The following is a 21,954-nucleotide window of genomic DNA, read 5'->3' on the forward strand; positions in this document are numbered from 1 at the left end:
CTGGAGACTCGTCCTTGAGAGCTCCCTGTTCAGCCCCTCCGGCTGCACTGAGCAGTGTCATTTCTCCAACCATGGCCACCCTCAGTTCAGAGTTTTGGACCTCCTCTTAAGGAGTTTGATGGATGTGTGGAGCTCAGGCAAACAGAGGTGCAGTATTTACAAGTGGAGCTCAGGTTTAGGGGAAAAGGAGGAGGAGGAGAAGGAAGGAAATGAGAAGTGGAAGGAGAAATTACACACTGGTAACTGTACTCACCCCGTATAGCACAGATCCATTTCCTCAATTCTTTTCTGCTTCACCTTTCTCCATTTATCCCGAGCTGGTTTCCCCCTGGAGCTTGTTGTGATGTCCCTTTGCTCTGTGGCTGAAGGGTTGCAGGGGCAGAGGTCAGGCAGTGGCAGACTCAGACCTGCAGGAGTGGGTGCTTCGTGTGTTTGTGGCTGGCATCCAGCAGAACAGGAAGGTGTTCTGGTCTAGCTGTCTTATGCTCAGTGGGAGCTCTAAAACTATTTTTCTCTGATATTCCACTGTCCATTAAAAAAAAAAAATCCATGTCGATTTATAGGTTTTTAAAATTAAGTTTACTTGCTTTACTTGTACTTTACTTTTGGTGAAGTAGTAGATTCAGAAGGAATTTGCTGCTATGGATAGTACTTGGAAATATTATTGTCTCTAGGAACTTATCATTTATAGAGGGATACAGGTAAACAAGGTGTAAAGCTGTATAAGGAAGCAGATGGTGCTCAGGAGAACAGAATACAACTTTATCTTATATTTTTATCATAGGTGTCATGGCAGAAGGGTATATTAGAGTTTTGGGGAAGGAAGCATTGTGTAGAGGATTATGGAAAATTTCTTGTCTGGATGAAGGTCAGAAAGGAGAAGGGGTTTGTTTCAGGGAGAACTTTGGTCCTCATTTTAATCCCTTGTGTTATCTCGAAGCTAAAAGTGTTCACTGGGCAATCTGTCACAAAGTAGGTAATTGCAATGTGTTGCATATTCAGGTGACTAGCTACACATATCTACTCCTATTTAACTAGAGGTCTGAAACTCTAAATTCATTGGACAATTATTATTATTATTATTATTGTAGGCAGTCTTACATTTCAAATTGAAAAGAAAAGCAAATGACACTGCAATAAATAACTTTAAAAAGAGATTTTTCTCTTCTGATGGAGCAGAAGAGGCAGCACTTAGCTCACAATATTCTGCTCACATTTCAGGGTTCTCTTGTCATCTTGGCTTTTTTCTTAGCTTGTTTTTCTTTAACTCTTGACAGCTGTTTCACATAACTAATTTCACACGTTACCCGTGTTTCTACTGTTTGTGTAGGCAGTGTTTAGTGCTGAGAGCCAGTATGAACAATATAGGAGAGATAATCTGAGAGATTCAAACTTTTGGACAGGGAATGGAGAAATAATGGAGTGAGCTCAATTTAAATGCACTTTTAAACTTTCAAGTGTCAAATAGAGACTTTTTCCAAAAAGAAGACTGGTTAATGGGGCCAGTAAAAGTAGCTCTGGGAAAAAGTGGCAACAGCAGCAGAAGACAGAAATTGTCATAATTTGTGAAAAATATCCTAGAGTAGCTCAGTTGTAGGGGGGGAGGGAATAAAATCAATTTTTTTCTTTTTTGCATATAAGTTACTTTGAAAGTAAAATGATTTCTACTCCAATCTGGATGTGTCATGCTTTAGAGGCTTTTAAAACAATTGAAAGTTGTTATTGCAGTGTTCAAACTGAAGAATCCCTACACAATACAGTGAATAGCAGTTATAACCCATTGGAGAAATATCTATGTACATAATATTGGATCAACTTCTGAAATATATATTTAATGTAAAATCAGTTGCATTTGGGACGATGAAACTTTCTGATTCTGAAAGGATAACCTAATGCATGTCTCAACAGATTATATGAAGGCAAAGAACAAACAGAATTTGAAGAATCTATGAGGAGACTCTTTGAATCCATCAACAACCTGATGAAAAGCCAGCATAAAACTGCCATTTTATTGCAGGTTGGTGTCTTGCAAACCAGTTGGATTTGGTTTTCTATATTGTTTTTGTACATGGGCTTTTTATTTTTGTTCTTTTTAAACTGAGGAAAAGACACTTGGGAAATTTATCCAATGTGTCTCTTCTGTAATTCCTCTCTACTGGAAGAGCAGGTTATCTGATAAATTTGGAGCCTAGTTTGAAAGGTCAGGACAAGATACAGAAATTCTGTGAATGTAGTCAAGGAAAGAAGCAAGACACAGATGTTGGAATGTTTCAAGCAATCTAATGGCATGAAGCCTCCAGTGGGACCTGAATGTTCGATTCTGGAGTTTCTACAGAAAATGCTAAGCAGGAATTCTGCTGTTTTAGTTGGGAAAATAAATTTTATTGTCTCAGTCTTTGGGAGTTACATTGTTTAAACTGCAAATAGGATCAGGATTTGCCATTCATGTCAATCTAGTTATTCTAACACTTCAGAATCTAATGTTTTAAGGAACACTAGAAAACAAGGAGCTACTAAAATCATTGTTATCGAATAATTTGCAGTTGTGTATTAAGATGAAAAACAATCAAGATTTCCTGTAAAATGTAGAATATTTATTAGACAGCTGCCCTATTGATGCTTCATGCATTCTTTATTAAAACTCATTTCATGCATTGGGCTTGAATTCTCCTCTGGTTTTGTGTTTTGATTCCTTTTGATATGTCTTAGATTAGAAGTGGAAGCCTGTGATAAAGCTTGTGTTGAATAAAACCTCAGGTGGCTGATCTTGAGATTTGTATCAGCTGACACTTTGCACGGAGTGTTTTATGTGCAACTGCAAAAGAGCTGAGAAATTAAATATCAAGTTAATTGTATAATGCCATGGTTACAGTAATATTCTAAATGCATGTGAAAATCAATCAAATACTCTGTTACTTGGTAATTCTGTAGAGGCCTTTCTGGGAATAGTTTATACATTTGAATATTTGCATTAGAAGCAGGAGAAAATTCTGAAGAAAACGACGCATCTTTAAAGTAACACTGAAAGAGTTTATATAATAATGTTTGCTGCTATGGTAGTTGCACTAATTAAGGAGGAGATCTTGGAGGATTTGGTGCTCTTTGGGCAGAGCCTGTCCCATCAGTGCATTGTGCCCTGCCTGATCTCAAAGGGGCTGTGTGGGATTCTCCATCTGTGTTTCCTCTGATGAGCAGGGCAGTTTCTTCCTGACAGTGACAAGAAAGGCTCACAGGAAACTTTTCCTTCCTTAAGAGTTGCTGGGTGTGCAGGGGACAGTGGTGCCTCCGAAATTCTGCTGGGGGGGTTTCAGAGCAGGTTGTCATGGCATTGCATGCACTAAGGAGTGTGACTGTCCCTGCCCTCATTTCCTGATTTCCACGTTTAATGCCAATTCCTAGTGTTGCACCTGTTCAGCAAACGTGCACATATCTTGGTTATGTTCCTCAGAAACAGCAGAACCTTGGAAACAGAGCTGAGCATCTCTGAGAAAGACTAAAGGAAAGAAATTTTAAAGAGCACATTAGTGTGTTTCATAAACAGACTGGTTATTAAACAGTTGTGCTTTGATCAATACCATATTGAAGATCAAAATTTTTGATTTCTAATGAGTGCCATCAGTTGTGCAAAATGGGTCCTATTTATTCAGAACCCTGAAGCACTGGTGGGCTTTTGGGTCTCCAAATCTGCATAAGGTACTGAAAGCTTTCTTTTTAGCAGGAGCCTTTTATGGCAGATGTGAAATACTGATTTATATCATAACTTTGCCCTTGTTCCAAATACTAATGACTCATACAGCTGTTTCTCTGAGAGAAGCCTACAAAGAGATTGCTTTACATACAGTAAATAAAAACTACTGCAATGATGTTATAAAATTCTGATAGGAAAGGCATGGAATGAGGAGTGTCCAGCTATAGTTTAGTGCTTGCTGCTGGAAATAAGTTTAATGGGGCAAAAAAATATAAAATTAACACTCCCACTTCATCATGAACTCCTTGGGCAGCCACAGCTTTCTGTGTATTTCTCAGTATTTCTGTGCCTGTTTGGAGGAGACTTCAGTGCTGGTACTTGAGACTCCTGCTCTGGGAGGTGGATGCAGGCCAGAAAATGGAGATAATTTCTGCTGAGAGGGAGGAGAAAGCAGTAGAAAGAATTTCATAAATCCACCTCTGCCTAAATCCAACAGTGATTTCCTTTGGGGAATTTGAGATGACAATGATGGATGTTGTAGTAGTACAAATTAACTTTGCAGAGTAAGGGACAGGTGGTTATTCAGTGATCCTACAGACACACGGGACTCCATAGATGTTAGAGTTTGTGTACCCAGAAGGGGAAGTTCAGAAAGTCTGTTGGAAAAATACAGGAATTATCAGAATATTAAAACTGACTCAAATCTGTCACACTTGGAATTATCATTGATAAGTGGAACATAGATTGGTAGGATCAATTGAATGTGTTCAAGTAGATTATGGTCTGAAGATATCAGAGAAGAAAGTTTCAGGAGCCCTGAAGAAAGTTAAAGTAATTGGGTTTCTCTGGATATTGAAACTTGAACTATTTTGCAGAGCCTTTGAGTGTGAATTTTTAACTCTTCTTTCATCCTTGGTTGTCCACATGCCTATCGGGTTCAACTGTAGATGATTTAAAGAATTATTTTGAAATGTGAAGTTTCTTGGTCTCTGCTATATATTTTTTAAATTTGGAACTCAGTATTTTAGCCAGTAGTAATATCCCAGTTGTTTTTACTGATAGAATCACGCTCAGACTTGCGTTGAAAATTAATTCACTCAGGAAAGGATTTTTTATAAAATGCTATGTTATATGGAACAGCCTCATCTGTGCCAGAAGCACTTTATTGTTTCAATTTAACTTCATCTACTCAGTGATATCTTACTTCCTGATCTGTTAAATGCTGTATAAGTTTACAAAAAGTTAAAAATCTCTTTTCAGTCCTTGTTCTAAAGCTGACTGGAGTGGATTGAGGCTTTGACTTACTGTAGTGCCTGAGCTTTGGGAAGGGCAGATATGTGCTTCTGTTTCATGGTACTGTTCATATAAGCTTTGAACAGCTGAAGACTGAATTGTTAATTTATTGTTGGCAAATTGGAAATGTACATATTAATCCACATTAGCCTTTCTTTAGAAAAAACTTCTGGAGTGGGTCAAGTTATCTTTTTTGTTTAAAGATGCAGACAGAATGCCTCTCAACTTCAGCATTGCGTGAATTAAACTACAATTAGGATGGTATTTTCAATATCCCTGCTGTGCTGATGTTTAAGAGCAACCATTTGAGCTGCAGAGTGCTTTGTAAGGCTGGCTCTTGAAGGGGAGGTTGGAGTGGTTTAATTTTACCAGGACAAGAATCAATGTGCAGCTGTAGGGTAAGGATTCCTCCTTTTAAGAGGTTTTTACAGATCGCTCTTGTAATTATTTAAAGCAATTTGTTCAGAACTTACACTGTCTTTATGGTGATAGGGCTTTCTAGGCACTAGACTTAAACCTTTCTTGAATTTCTTTTGGCAGGGATGATGTTACAGATTTGTTGCATTTATCAGTTGCTCTTCTGTAGCTATTGCTGGTGATTTTTGTAGATTTTAGAGAGATTTTTTAAATGATGTCTGTACTTCTGGGAGAGAGAATCTCTGAAATCTGGAAACTTGGAAATCAGTTTCCAGAAACTGCAAAGAGTTTGGTGAAAGGAGGCTCAGGGATGAGGGGGAATAGGGAAGATATCAGTGCCTTCTATCCTTTGTCTGAGCACTCAGGGAAAAAAAACCATCATTTTTAGGGGATGTGTTTTGTGTGTGTTTAAATTACCCTCTATTTCTGGGGAATAAAATAGAATGATTTTTAAATTTCAGTTTATATATTTTTTTGATCATCCTACTGTTGACTTCTGACATGTAGTCTGTGGGTGTGCCCTTTCATTGAGCAGATTGTGCTCTCAACCTTAATTTACAAATCAAAAATGCTCCTTTTCCAACTGTTCTGCTCCCCAGCTGACACACCACGTTTGACCTGCAGATGGTCTTGTCTGCTGCAAATGTCATCTCTCTCCCAGGCACTGATTGGAGAAAGCTCAACTCCCCGTGCTCTGTGTGCTTTCAGAAACCTCAGATGATATGTTCTCAAGGTCACTGAAACATAGAAAAAGGAAATTTGTCTGTGGCACAGAAAAATATGAAAAATAATGGAATATGATGCTGCTGCCTTTCTCTCATTCTTCCCCATGCAATTTTGACCCATCCTATTGCTGCAGTAGACTCTAAGGACTTCATGCATCTCTGTACAGTTCTCTTATGAGAGAAGGAGCCTAGAAAGGCACTGATAGTGGTGCACAAAGGGGGATGGCACAGTAACTTCTTAAAGTTGGCTTGATGGCAAATAAAATTAGATTAAGAAACAGAGCACCAGTGATTTCTTCGAATGTACTTTTCATCTCATGAGTACTCGAATTTCATGAATATGTATAATGTAATACTGCAAAAAGAGGGCAGCTAAAAATAAGCTTGGTCAGGAGTAAAGGTTAAAATAAATTTAACTGTACATTGTATATGTAAGAAATAATTTTCTGCAGTGCTGTGGGTTTATCTGTATCCTGCTTAAAAAACTAATCTCTTAGGGTCTGAAGAATGCAGAACATCTTGTGCTGCTGACTAGGGGATTTTTATGACTTCATTAAGGGCAGTGCTCAGTTGTGTCCATAGTGCATCATTTGAAGCAATTATTGCAAATGAAACTTGGGAATCTAAAATAGTGCAGAGGATATACTCATTATTGTACTTCAGCTGGAACTGTGGATCTGCAGAGAGCTTGCAGCTCTATCCTTCCCACTTCCCTCCTGAGCAAGTGTAGAACAGGGAATATGTGAAAGTCAGACAGCACAATAGTCCAGGTGTCAGTGGAGTACTGCTTGAAATATTTTGTGGCCACTGGTGGCTCTGTCTTTTATCAAACATCTTTCACAGTACCTGTGAATGGCTGTAAAATGAAATTCAGATGCTGCTGTGCAGTATCTGTTGCTTGAAAAGTGAGGAGCAGCAGTGTCTGAATTAAAGCTGGAGGCAGTTTCCAGCCCAACACAGGTGTTTGTGTGGGTGATTTAAATAGCCCAGGGATTTCCCAAGATTCTCTCTTTGATGAAGTTGCAACAGCTTTTAAACACTCCTTTGACCTTTCTAGGTTTGTGTATGTGTGGGATGAGATCTGCAGGAGAATTACTTTATCTGCAGGTATCATAAGCCAGCATTGAGTCGCTTGGAAACACTGTATTCACTCATGCTGCAGACTAAGCTTTCTTTTTCAATCAAGACATAATTACTTTTTGGGTTTTTTTTTTTTAATTGGCTAGTGCACTGGAAGATCGTACAAATAAAATTATAGCTTTATTGTGTTTAAAAGATCTAAAAGAGAGCCAAAGAAAGCTGTGCTCTGATTGTCTTTAAGTCTCCTAGTCTCAAGAAGGAGACTAAGTTTTTAACAAGGAGCTTGCTGTGTATAGGTAAGAGAAATATTGAACCTTGATAGGCTTCTATCAGATAGATCAGTAATAGGACTTCACATCACTGTAATTTAGTTTTTAGCAAAATGTTAGTAGGAATTTTTACCCTAAAGCACTGCAAGTTAATTTTTATGCATATTAGCCTTAAGTATGAGTGGTGATTTTGAGCCTGAAGTTGCCTGCTGAAGTTTTCTTGCCCATGTAAGAATAGTAACTTGTCTTTTAGCCTTGTCAGGCTAAGGTTTGATTATCCCACTGTGCTGTCAAAACCTAGCTCAGGAATTGAAAGGAGGAGATGAACCATCCCACAGCTTGGCTGCAGATGGTTGGTGAGGGACATGAGACCCCTCTCATCTGTTCTAGAAACAGGGGCATCAGGGTGGACAGGTGACCCTGACTTCTGCCTCTGCATGGCAATTTCTGGGATGGCATTGATACCCCTCCTGCCTTGGTCAGTGCTTGGGTTACTTGTTTCCATCATAATGACACTTTTAGTGGTCTGCAAGGAGATAATCCACAAAGCCTGGACCCTTTCACTGGCTGGCAAAGGGAGTCAGATCCACTCCATTTGCAGTTATGGTAGTTAGGTTCCTCTGCATATCCTCGGCATTGCAACTCTGTGATGAAATTTATTCAAATGTGATGTAAAATTTCAGTCTGGGGGAAGGAGTCTGAGTTTATCAGTTTGTTTGGTGTGTAGCTGTCTCGGTGGTGTGCTCTGTTCATGCACATGTGTGAGCACACAGGATTAACATGAGCTGTCTGTCAATGCAGGTTGCTGCCTTGAAGTACATACCATCAGTTCTTCACGATGTTGAAATGGTTTTTGATGCCAAGTTACTGAGGTGAGTCACTCTTGAACATTTCCTAGTTGTCAGCAATTAATTCTTGTAGATCAGTTTAGGTCCACAAAGTTAAACCAGTTCCTGCTAATCAAGACAGTGTGGGTCCCTGGATACGTTTGTTACTGGTCTCTGGTCAATATTTGTGGTATATAAATAAATGTAAGTCTTAAAAAGTTATAATTGTTTAGAAATATGTGATCTTTTGCTCTTTCTCTCTGTTCTTTATTAACACCTGATGAATTCATCTGTATGGTATTTATGACATTTTTCCTTTCCATGCAGCCAACTACTGTATGAATTTTACACTTGCATTCCACCAGTGAAACTACAGAAGCAGAAAGTGCAGTCCATGAAGGAAATCGTACGCAGCAACCTTTTTAAAAAGCAAGGTAAGATACAAAATGCCTCTAAGGCTTCCAATAAATGTGTGAAAATTTTCAGTGATTTATGTGTTGTGCAATTCAGGTTTGAAATTGAGTCAAACAAATACTGAAAGAGTGTGAAAGCCAGAAGCCTGAGCTCTGGAAGGGATTCATCTCTTTCCACAGGATGGCAAGAGCTGTGCTAAGTGTGATTGCTGGCCTAGAGCAAGGAACAGGTGGGGCTCAGAGGAACAGTTCTGTGTGGTTTTCTTATGTTATAGTGGTCAGGTGGGTGAGCTATATATCCTTTCAAGCCATTTTTAATGTCAATAATGGAATAGGAACATGAAGTGAAGCCTAGTGAACACAGATGTTATATAAGGCCTCTGCCTGGGAAGAGGACAAAAGATAAATCAGATTGTGCTGTGGTATACTCAGCTGCAATGCAGCATTTCCACTTACAGGAATTCCCATGCTTCTCAACCTCTGTCAGAACTTAGTGTCTTTCTCAACTCTCAGGAGTGTTAATGATACTGAAATGCCTTTATCACCACTGTGCTCAGTTTTCCTTCATATTGGCACAAGAAGTGAATTTTTGCTGAAGGAATCCTGTCAGAGCAGCCAAGTTTTACATGATTAGTTTCATCTCAGTGTCAAGTGTTCTGACTCCTCTCTTGTGGACTGGATGGTTGCTTCTCTCTCCCCTTTTTACTGTGTAGATAACCTTCAGAACCTGAAAGGCACACTGACTGCTCACTTGAGTTCCAGTTTCTGACAACTTGGAGATAATGATTCCAGGAGCTTGACAGTACAACAGTGGGTTGCAAATAGTGCTGTGTGTGAGTAGATTGAGAGAAGATTGCTTTGCTCACCTCATTCTGAGTTGTCAGGAGAGTGATGCAGTTCTAACTAGCCAGGACAGATAAAAATTACACTTTCCTTTTAGACCCGTGTTGTATTCCATTGAGACTGAATTGTATATTGTAAGCTTTAACAATAAATAAAGCTGTGTCTGTTGTGTTTTAAGACCATTGCAGGTTTCCTGAAAAAAAAAAAAAGTCAAGAAAATAATATAGGTGGTTTTATTGTTTAGATTAAATTAAGTAATATTTTCACCTATCTTTATGTTAACAGTTTCATGGTCAACACCTGTGATTTTTTTTAAACTATGTGTAAATTCACATTTGCTTTGAATTGGTGAAATACAAGTCGCTGCAGCTTAGGTATCTCCAGATACTGATCCAAACTATTAAGAGCAGATCCTAATTAATTTTTCAAACACTTCTAGTCCTACATTCACAGTTTGCTCTGGTAGTAGACTGTATTTCTGTTTTACAAGCAGAGTCTGATACATCATTGCAGTGTGAGCTGCCTTTACTGCTGCTGCTTCTAAAATCAGAAGGACCAGACCTAGTTTTATCTGTGGTGCTTGTGGTGAGCAGAATTTAGACCAGAAGGAAAAATATCCTCTCAGAAGAGTGAAAGACTCTTGGGTATAAATAAGGCACTCTCCTGAACCCTTGATCTTACTAGAGTTCAGTCAGCTAACCTGTGTTTAATACTGAGAAGTTAAGTGAGATATAAACTTTTTTTTGGTTCAATAGTTTTTCTTTAAAGAAGCTCACTTTAAAGAAGTCTCACTGAAATACAGTTATTATTGGTTCACAGATCAGGAGTGATGATCAAAACAGCAGGTGCCAGGCCTGTATAATAAAGAATAAACCCTAATAAAGATTCAGAAGAACAAACAGTTGAGCATACAGAAAATATGTGCTTCACAGTTCTATTCACTAGTGTAAATCCTACAGCTCCTTTCTTCCATCTCTCTGTGTGTTCCAGAAGAGAAAAGAGTGGGTTTTGGATTCCCAAGAAGCTTTCATTACAGTCTTCTTAGTGTGGTGCTTGTTTCATGTGTTTTACAGGCCTTTCCTTTAGCTGAGGTCTGTTAATGCAAAATACTCTGTAAAGCTTTTACTGCTTGCAGATAAATAATAATAATAGATTGCTGGCTGCTTGTAAATGCAGCTTGTCTGATGTCTTGAAATAAATAGATAGTCTGTCATGGGCTATGTCTACCTCAGGATGCATTGTGAATTCTAAAAAGAGGACACAGTTTCTGTATTTTTTAAGTAATAATGAATAAGAAATTTTGCTAGGAGGATTTCTAATTCTGGGGACCTTTTATAAAACCAATAAATGGTGGGTTTTGCATAGTGCTGACCGGATAATTAATACATTTTAATTTTTCCCCGACAGGTAGTTAGTGGATTTATTTAGTCTTTAATTTGTAGATGAAAAAATGTATTGCCCAGAAGCTCTCCTCTATTTTTTGCTAACATCAGACACTTGACAGCAGAACCAAGCAGGTGAGAGCATGAAGGCAGCACATCACACTTGATTGATTTGCCAGTCCTGCTGTCTCACCTGTATCCTGGAAATCTGGGTTTTGAGATCCAAACTTGCACTAGTAATTGGCAGTGAAAGTGTATCCACTATATAAAAAGTAATAATTAACTGCTTGTTTATATGCTTGTGGGGACTACATGGGCAATGCCTACCTTAAAATGTTTTTACTGTGATACTTAATATAGTAATACTTGGTATATAATTATATAATAATACTTAGCTGTGTTCTTTTCAGAGGAGTCTGGGGAAATGGATTGATTTTTTTTTTCATGTATTAGTTTAAAACAAGAGAAGTCCTCTGAAGAAGCACTTGCCCAAACAGAGAAATCAAGTTGCTGTCATTTTAAAATAAAACTAAAATATACCCTGTTTGAATTAGCTTTGTCGTGACATATTGTTTTAGCAATATCATGATTTATGTTATCATTGTACTAACAAGAGAATATTTTTGCTAACTAGAAAATATTCATTTAAACATTTTGTGTGTCAGTAATTTGATGAAGTGACAGAATAAAACAGCTCCTTGCTGGTAATGTAGGATTTAGAATTGCCATTATTTTAGAATTTTAAATGCCTGAAGCTGACAACTTTGCTTTTTTATTTTATTTTTTCTCAGTGGAGTGCCAGGCATGCCTTAACACCATCTTTGGTGCAACCTGGTCAGGGCCAGATAAACTCTTGCAAATATATTTTCCATGTCCCGAGGCCATTCTGTGAAGTTGTCATTCCTCTATCACAGAATGGCCAGCTAACAAGGCTCCTGTTGCCTCAGTGCTGCTACACAAGTATCTTTTAGGGTATTTAATTTTGGAGTTTCTCTGTTTGGTATTGATTGTTATTCCTTTCCTTTCACCCAACTGCCCCTACATTAGTAATGGCAGAAAAATCATCCTTTTAATAATTACGGGGTGCTTTTTAATCTAATTTTTTTTTATTATTATTTGCATTTATGTTTTATTTTCAACCTTAATATTGTAATTACCATAGGGCGAGAAGTCCACATCATGTTTAAATGCATGCACTGAAGAATGTGAAAAGACCAATACACAATTAAGTATCTATATTAATATATAATATATAATGTAATATTATTACATTACTATTATATATATGATTCTATAATATTAAAGTGATATGAAAACATTTCTGTACTGTGCTGTTGTAATAATATGCATGGTAAATAGCAAACAAATCTTTTTTCGTTTACATTGCCATGGCTTAAAATAGAAAATTCTAAAGGTGTTTTTTTTTTGCTCTACATTAAATACAATTGATTTTAAAATTAATTGGGTAGAGAACCAAGTGTGTGTAGGGTGTAGACTCTGCCTGATTCATTACTGCACTCAATGAGCTGGAAGGTCATTTACAAGAATGAAAGCACATGTAGGCTATCTCAGAATAGGATGCAGCATGATAATTAAGGTAAGATTGCCAACAGTATCATTAACCAAAGTTCACATTTATCTAGAACAGGTAGTATTTTTTCTGCCATGAATATGGAATATATTTAACTACACTGCTAATTACAGCCAAGTCTATTAATTTGCGTATGTTTCAGATTATCCATTTTTCCTCCAGACTTTAGTCTCTTTCCAGGTAGTTCATTGTAATTGTTCAATTAATTTACATCAATTCCCAGACATATTATCCATATAAATCAATTGGACTGCATATACTGGCATTTCTGTTCTTTGACCCACTGATATCCACAGCATTTTCTAAAGAAGCAGACTTGTGAAAAGATGGGAAAGTGTTTTAGAAAAAAATGTTAAAAGCCAGTGAAATTAAATAAGTTACACGTGAACCTGAAGTTGGAAACCTTGAGGGTAAACTGAATTTATTGTTAGGTATTCCCAGACATCCAAAATTTCCACTGTAGACTCGTGGAGTGCTTTCATCAGGTAGGAAATGGTCCCGTGCACCTCTGCTGTGATTGATCTTCAAGCACCTTGCAGCACTGAAGGACTTTTAGGAGCCTTTAAATGACATGGCCGGTTTTTTGTAGAGGCATTGATTTCTGGTTCCCACTCTGTACCTATGGCACAGCTTGGGGGGGTTATGGGGGTGCAGGTGTTTGAGTGGAGGATGATGGATGCTTTCCACTGCTTGTGCACTTCCAGCATTGCATTTAGGAGTGTTCTAACAGGATGTGTGAGCAGACTTTTATGCAGTTTTGTCTTTAGAAAGTATTAAGTCCTTTTTGGTCAGAGGACAAGAAATCTGATTAATTTTTGACACTTTGCTTTTAGATTACTTGATATTTTATTATTCTAAAATATCAAAGTGAAAGAAATGGTTGCTCTGTCTTATATAAACACCTCTTATGGGATTTTAGAATATCTTCTGTGATGTAAGAAACTGTCACCTGTCATATCTGTCACTCTGTTTAGTAGGATGTAATGGATTATTCTCTCCCTGTTGTGAAAAAGTTTTGTTAGAATTGCTTAATTTCTATGTAAAACTACTTTTCAGGAGTTACCGTTTCATTTGTTTATTTTTAGGAAACTTATTGCCAAAATTCCCCCACCATATTTCTATTTCTGAGAAAATAAAAAATTAAATATAGCAATTCATAAATCACATGGAGTTTTTATTGTAGTTAGTGTTACTGAGTTGACAGTGTTTGGAGCTAGATGTTTATTCTAAGCTGGGCCTGGAATATTTACCTGACATTATGCTGAAACTTGTAAATGAGTAATCTTGAGAGAGCTGTTTTTTTATTGGTGTGAAATGAATATGAAGTGTTTCATACGTGAAGAGTGTGTGTTTTGGTCGTGGTGCTTGGGGCACTGTGTCGTGGAGCAGCAGAGGTGGGAGATGACCCCGAGGAGCAGGAGCTGCAGGCAGGGCACCCCTGGCAGGGTGGGGATGGAGTTTGTGTTCAAAACCTGGGAGAGCAGCAGCGAGAGACATCTGTTAGCACCAGGGTTCGTTTGCCTGAAGAAATGCTGAGACTCTAGCAAGTTTTTATTTTTTTCCTCCCTGAAGAGCTCTTTCTATTCTATTACTGTTTAAGCAAGAGAAATATTTGCACACACCCATAGTCACACTGCTTTCCTAACACTCGTGTGCATTGCTGAGTTTTACCTGTGAAATACTTCATTTTCACAAATTGAATGTTGTTGCTAGTTTGTGTCGATATATTGTAGTCAGGATTATTAAGAAAAAGGTTTTAAAGAAAACAGCAGAAGGAGGAGTAATTACTGATTAAGCATCTTTCAGTTTAATTATTATAGGACTGAGTTACAGATACTGATTTTTACTATTATGATCTTACAATCTGGTTCCTACTGACAAGAGTTCCTAAGCCTGTTTTGGGGGTTTTGTGGGGGGTTTACTGTGATTTTTTTTTCCCCCTTCCCTATGTTCAACACAACTTCTCAACATTTTTAGAATATTTCAACTTGGAGATTATTCATCCATGTGACTCTACTGTTTTTAGCTACTGGGAAAAAATTGAAATTAGTCACTGTTCTTATAATCCTTTAAAAAGGTTCTGTATAGAAACCCAGTCTATCCTGTAGATTCAGTCTTGAATTTTGTATTTAGCTTTTTTATTTATTGTGGGGGTTTTCAGGGGTACATTACCTCTAAAACATCACTTCAAGTCATATATTTCAAATATTTATCTTTTTCCAGTTCTATTGTTGCAATGTTTTGGTATAGATGAGTATGGCATGCACATCCTGTTGGTATTTATCTGCATACATTTGTGATGAACATATGTAGATTAAAGCTATTACTTGTGTTTATGGACAAGTAGAAGACATGCTGATATTGCAACTGATAACTTTTTGTTAGACTTGACCCACTATGGTATTTTTGTAGTTACATTTTTAAAAAAATCATGTTATGTGGAGGGAAATCAAGTTAGGTGAACTAGTTTTAACAGTGAACCTCTAAATGTATGTATATAAATGTGTAAAGTGTGGTTTACAGTTACTTCAAATAGAAAAGAGAGATCAAAAACTTATTAAAGCAGTTGATGATAACACATTTGGGGGTCAGTAAAATGAAATGAGGAAATGTGAGAATTGGAATTTGTCAAAATTCACAGAATCATAGGATGGCCTGGTTTGGAAGGGACCTAAAAAATCGAAATGTGCCAGAGAGGATTTGCTGACGGGGCTGTGTTGCAGACTGCAAGGACTGCAAGCTGGAAAAGGCACCAAGTGCTGGGAATGCTGTCTTGGCTGGAGCAGGGATGTGTTGGGAGCTCTGGGGGTCCTGGAATGCCTGGCATTGCTCAGCCCCTCCAAATGGAGACACCTGAGCACACACCTGCAGGTGGAGACTGGAACACTGCCCTGGGTTAGTCGGTGCTGGGCTGGGGCTGTACCTGCTCCTGTCCTGCTGGGGCTGTACCTGCCCTGTGTCCTGCTGTCACCTGCTGGGGCTGTACCTGCTCCTGTCCTGCTGGGGCTGTACCTGCCCTGTGTCCTGCTGTCACCTGCTGGGGCTGTACCTGCTCCTGTCCTGCTGGGGCTGTACCTGCCCCGTGTCCTGCTGGGGCTGTACCTGCCCTGTGTCCTGCTGGGGCTGTACCTGCCCCGTGTCCTGTCTCACCTGCTGGGGCTGTACCTGCCCTGTGTCCTTCTGTCACCTGCTGACACTGAGCTGCCAGCAGCTGTGGTTTGCTGGCCTCACAGGATCCCCGTGTTTCTCCTTCCCTCGTGTTCCTGTTAGAGTCCAGGAGACAAAGGGAATTTGCATCTTGCAGTGCTGTCAGAATGTGTAGGTGACCTACAGTGCCTTCCTTTCTGTGGCTCTTACCTAAACTGTGAAATTTTAATTTAGATTTAACAATGAATGAAAAATATACCATTTAAAAATCATTACTTTGGGGCTTCCTGGTAAAGCAAAGAGTTAAATTGCAAATAACAAAGAGGGAAGACTTTTAACAGGAAGATTGCTGCAGTTGTGAACAGATGTCCTTTGTGAAAAAGCATAATGCCTTTAATTGAGCACTGGCTGCCATCAAAAGTCTCACCTCATTGAAAGAGTGTAGTTCACTGGCTTTATTTTTAAGGCTTTGTTCTAAATCTGTATTCAGATGACACCTATGTCCTTATTAAATTGGCATGCTAGTTTTTAAGTGGGCATGAAGCCATCCTAACAGATGGATATGACTAAGGCCTGCCAGGGAATCAAGACTAGTGTTTCCTAAGGGAGACAAAAGTGGTGTTAAATCTTTATTACCATTTTGGCTGCATGTATGAGGCAGTCAAGAATGAAACCCGTCTGTGATTTTTGCTGAAGGAGACCCAAATGTCTTTTTTAATGACATGATTGCATTAATGACTTAAGAGTTTGAATTTAATTTACACAGTACATAAGAAATTATTAGCTATCTTTCAAAGGGAATAAGGTGAATAGAAGGGTTAAAAATCTCAACCAAACCCAGAAGAGAAAAGACATAACTGCTTCATCTTGGGACAACACTGAATCTACCTGTCCTTATTCAGGAAAGTGCTGCCAGGGATCCTCTCCAAGAAGTGTGTTGGAATTTGGGATTGATGAATATGCATAATACTAAATCTTTTGACAGACTTTGATGAGGAAAATGCAAGATGCTCAAACTGTAATGTTGATGTTTTATGTGTTCATATAAAGTTTGGGGCAGCTAGAATAAAAACAGTCAGAACAGTTGGACTTTTTCATGCTTTTGAACACTAAAGAAGAATAGATGTTGTTGGCAATGTTCTTACATTATTTATCAAGCAGAAAAGAAAGCAGTTACTATTTAAATAGGCTTCTGCCCCCTCCATGTCTCTCTCTTGTCTGTCTTGAGCTTTCTTGGGGTATGGAAGGAGGTGTGAGAATGTGAATTGCTTCATCACAGACTTAGAGATTTGTTTAGGTTGGAAAAGACCCTTAAGGATGAGTCCAACTGTAAACGCAGCCCTGCCAAGTCTGCCACTAAACCGTGTCCCCACATCCACACAACTTTTATATCTCCCCAGGGATGGTGACTCCATCAGTGCCCTGGGCATCCTGTGCCGGGACTGGGCAACCCCTGAGACAGTTTCTGCTGCTTGAGACAGCAATTTCCCCTCTACACTCTCCTCTCAGGGGGTTGTAGAGGAAGAAGATCCCCCCGGAGCCTCCTTTTCCCCAGGCTGAGCCCCCCAGCTCGCTCAGCCAGTCCCCATCAGACTGAGCTCAGACCTTCCCCAGCTCTGTGCCCTCCTCTGGCCTCACTCCAGCCCCTCAGTGCCTTTCTTTCCTGGGGGCTCCGGGGCTGCACAGAGCCCTCGGGGTGTTCCTGAGCAGTGTCCAGCACAGGGGACACTCACAGCCCTGCCCTGCTGTCACACCAGTGCTGGCACAGGCCGGGTGTCCTTGGCCTCCTGCCCACCTGGGCACACCTGGGCTCGTGTTCAGCCAGCACGCCCAGGTCCCTCCTGGCTGCAGCACAGGACTGGCATGTCACCCTGCCCCAGCTCACCCTGCTGGCCTTGGCCACCCAGCCAGGCTGGCCAGCTCCCTCTGCAGAGCCTCCCTGCCCCACTCCCTGCAGCCTTGCTGAGGGTGCACCCCGTGATGGGTCTAAATCATCAACTACAACATGAAGTGTTACTTTAGCTATTTTTTCAATTACAGTCTTCTGCAATTTTCTTAATTTTTTTCTCCTTTTCCCAGGCCAGTGAATTGCTAATGTTTAAACAAGCACTTGGCTCATTTTCCTTACCTGCAATGATACCTTAGTATTATAATCAGAAATTTATATACTGGTTCAATAAACTTTTCTTTGTCCCAAGACAGTAGAAGGATTTCACATTTTATGTAATGTTCTAGTGAAATAGTTCTTGCTGGATTTTCAAATATACAAAGACACAGCTACAAGCTTATATTTACTTTAGTCTACCTGCAGGCTCAGGCTGAGATCAGACTACAAATACTTGTATTTTTCAGTTGCTTTGATTGAATTTGTTTTTCAGAATATCTTGGAAGTTCATCCTCATATGGGACAATTTTAATGGTAGGAGTCTTCTAAAACCTAATTAGTTTTTTCTTTCCTTGTATTTATGAAGAATGTCCTAGAAGTGCATTACAAAATTAAGTAATTCTCCTGTATAATCAACAAGCTGACTTTATCTAGCAGCCAGTCAAAAATTATAGACATAAAGCATTAATATTAACCAAACTAATTAACACCAAAAAAAGGAATTTTTATACTAAAATCTATTGTTTTTTTCATATTGCTACCAATGGCAAATGTGATTTTTCTTTAAAGGAAATAATATAACTAGGAATAGTTAAACAACCTTTGAATTTCCGTGTAGCTTGACTCTACAACATTGTTCACATCAGCAAATGCTCTGTAAATAATTGATCAGCTGCATATGTTGGGTCCTTTTAAGAGATTCTCTATGTATCAAATATGTATCCAATCTTAATTTATATTGCCAAGTACAACTGAGATTACTGAAGCTTGCAGAGTAATTAGCTCTAAAAACAGGAGGAAACAAACTGTACCTTCTGCCTCAGCAGTGCAATAAGAAAATTTGGTCTATGCAAGAAGCCCCATTTCTCCATGTTTAAAGAGTATGGAATGGCTCTATGTGGAAGACAAACTATGTCAAAGACTTGATTCTTTCACCAAAATACTTGTGTGTGGTTTTTAAATGAGTTACAGACAGCAGCAGGCATTTTGCATTCTGGTGGGAAGCTTTAAGTGACCTCTGAAGGCTGATATGGAGGATTCTTAAATTCAATATAGTTTGCTTCCACTTCTCTTTAAGGTGTCTGGTGCAACTTGTTAGTTATGATCTCATCTCTGCTTCCTGATTATTGATCAAATGGGTGTCACTGGCATGTGAAGTCAGATGTAATTTGCTGATTAATATACCCATACTACCTACCTTGAATCTAGGGTTTTATTTTCTGTATGAGGACAAATTAAAATCTACTTTATCTAGAAGACAGGATTCCTCTTGATCAATGATTCTGCTCAGTTTAGTCTCTTACTTTGCTTTTGAAATAAAGCTCATTAGGTATAGGTTTTTATTATCCAGTTGCTCCCAGTAACTTTGAAAGCTACCCCAAAGGAATTTTTGTATTTGCTAACTGTCAGACAGTTCAAAGGGACATCTAATAGCTTAAAATTGAGCTGGATATTATTTTGAAGGAGAGAGAGCAGTAAGTATGTTTATCCTGGCAGATGTGAAACTGGAATGTGAGAGGTGAAAAGTGGCTGAGATGTCACATAATGTGGCTGAACTTGGCTGTTATGAACAGCCTGTTAGCATAGCTAATGCTATGCTTTTTGAAGTGAAAGTGTTTTCAAGGCAGCATTTTCAAGAATGGTAGTTACAGGGAAAGAGTCACCAGCTGAATTTCTCACATGCTGTTGATTTGGAATCTGTATTTCTTCGTATCATTGCATATTAAAGGTTGAATGTGTTTGTCTAAATATGTTCATCTTCATGTTGTGTTAGTTGTAGCTGTCACTGTGTCTGTTGCAGATTGTTAAGGTTATGAATCCCAATTCAAAGTGTAAATTACACAGAGCAGGCTGGCAGCAGAGAGCTTGAGGCACGAGGTGTTGCCATGGGCAGAACTCTGCTGTGAGGTTGGGAGAGGGATGCAGGTGAGTTTGACTGCCAAGGGTTTGCTTGGTGTATGGGATCCACAATGCTGTAGAGAAATGTGGGGCTTAGCTGGTGCTGAATCCTTCCTTCAGCATATCCTGCACACAGTCAGAGAATCTGGAAAGGAACACAGGGATGGAACAGAGCAGAGACCAGAAAAGAGAAATTTTACTATATGTGTATTTTCATACCAGTTAAATATATGTGAAACAGTTTTTATGCCTCACTACAGATGCTGTGCAAGTGCTAGGGATTAAAATGACAAGAAATGGGTTTCTCCTATCTGTCTTTGGAGTAATAAGTTCGATATCATCTCTTCTGTATAGGACACCTTGATGTTTGACTCTGTGGATACAAAAATGACGAGCCCCAAAAATGTCATTATTTATGAAAACAGGCATATATGTAACTTTGTTCCTGACTTTCTGACAGTCTCTATCCATTTTCCAGAGATTTGGGATCTCCTGTAAATTTCTTGCTGTGTTGTGGCACTTAACTCGCTATCCTTGTCTTCTCTGTTCAGTTCCTGAGATTATAAACTGGTCATTTGCAGTGCACCAAGCTCTGCCACACCATCACTGATTAGCAGTTTTGGCAATCAAGGATCGAATTTTCTGTGCTTTCTGACACTGACCCCCAGGAGAACACTGCTTTTGACCGAGGCTTTGGAGAAGGGTTCCAAATTTGAGTGATGGAGTTAGAGTCACCAGTGTGTAGTTAGAATAGAACTGTGCAATTTCACATGGTGAAAGGGTCTTGAATTTGGGGTTTTAGAATACTGTAATAGGTATGGAACAAGATGGAGGTTTTTGGGCAATGTCTCTTTCTCCTTTTTGTTCCCTCTTCTTCCTTCTTGCAACTTTCAGGCAGTAGTTTTTGGTTGGACAATTAGTGCTGCACTGGGGGTCACAGGGGTTTGGTTATTGGATCAAAAGTATAAATAGTATAAGTGTTAGCTTTTAATTGGACTGTTTAGCTTTAAAAGACCTTGTAGCTAGCTAAATTCACCTCCATTTTGCTCACTTTTAGCTGGTGGCTAGAAGTGTTGCAGAACTCTCTGTACTTTAGATAAGATTTAATAAACAACCAAGTCCAAACATGAAATCCATGTCCTTCGTGTTTTAATCCTGACTCTGAGTGAAGGCAGAAGAAAATGAAGACAGGCCATTAATTAAGTAGTGCAACAAACCCATTACAGAACAGTTGAAGAATACTTGGAGGGAATCTGGGAATGCATCCAGCCCAACCTGCAGCTCAGCACGAGGTCAGCTCTGAGGTCAGAGCAGGTTGTTCCAGGACAGAGACTGTGCAACCTGTTAGTTCTGCTGCTTGGCTGCTGTGGCAGGAAGAGGTTTTTCCTTACATCCAGCCTGAACTGCTTGCTTGGCTTGTGAGTCCATTTTTTTAAATTTCATCTGATCCACTTTTAAATCTGTTAATTCTATGCCATCTTTCAGTAAGACTCTTACACTTATGGTCCTTCTGCTAAGCACCATTAAATGGAAATGGTTAGCAATAAGTGCTATATCCAAAATAGAACTTAAATATCTTTGGAGTTGTCAAAATCTTGATGAATAAATTCTGAACTGATCATGCTAGGAACTGCTTCCCCTCTGGATAACCTTAGACTGTTGAAGGACAGTTTCCACAGGTAACAGTGAAAACAGAGCTTAAGTTTGTTTACTAGCTTTTTAAAAAGTAGTGAGCTAATAATCTCTTTTATAACTTGCACTTTTTTGTTCACTGAATATATAAACTCTTAATTTAAAAGGTCCTATCGCATTTCAGCAAGTTTTTTAGGTATTGCATGTAACTTTTTTTGCTGCTAATGATGTTTCTTTGGTTCAGTTTTGGCTTCAGCTAATAGCACTGCATTTGTTGCATTTACAATTAGTTAGAAGTGGTTCATATGAGAAAATCAAGAAAGTGTTTGCTGGGTACTGAATTACATCTCAGTTTCAGAAAACGTCTAACATTTGCAGTCTGCAGCTGGTGACCACGAAGCTGCCAGTCCTGGCTTGTGGAGGGGAGGTGTTCTCTGTGTGCATGAACACAAATCCATGCAGAGGTGCTTTGTGCCCTGCTGCTGGGCTGCACTCTGTGTTTTGTGAGTGCAGCCCTTTGGTTTCTGCTGCAGAGAAGTGTCTGTGCAGAATTGGGCACACAAAGGAACTGCAGGCTGTGTGAAATTCGTTTTTACACTGCTGTTCAAACAGGTCTTGTGTTGATATGTGTTCTTTAACTACTA

At 39.0% G+C, this 21,954-nt stretch overlaps 1 protein-coding gene across 1 annotated transcript in view; it reads left to right on the forward strand.

The window, feature by feature from the left end:
- DOCK2 (dedicator of cytokinesis 2) overlaps positions 1-21,954 on the forward strand; it is a 156,640-nt gene that overhangs the window by 32,585 nt on the left and 102,101 nt on the right. Inside the window, exons 23-25 of the mRNA XM_014887685.2 lie at positions 1,909-2,017; positions 8,274-8,344; positions 8,627-8,733. Coding sequence (XP_014743171.2) covers positions 1,909-2,017; positions 8,274-8,344; positions 8,627-8,733 — 287 coding nt within the window. The remainder of the gene's footprint in view (positions 1-1,908; positions 2,018-8,273; positions 8,345-8,626; positions 8,734-21,954) is intronic.

This window comes from Sturnus vulgaris, chromosome 15, assembly GCF_052056855.1.
Source record: "Sturnus vulgaris isolate bStuVul1 chromosome 15, bStuVul1.hap1, whole genome shotgun sequence".
Taxonomy (NCBI): Eukaryota; Metazoa; Chordata; class Aves; order Passeriformes; family Sturnidae; genus Sturnus; species Sturnus vulgaris.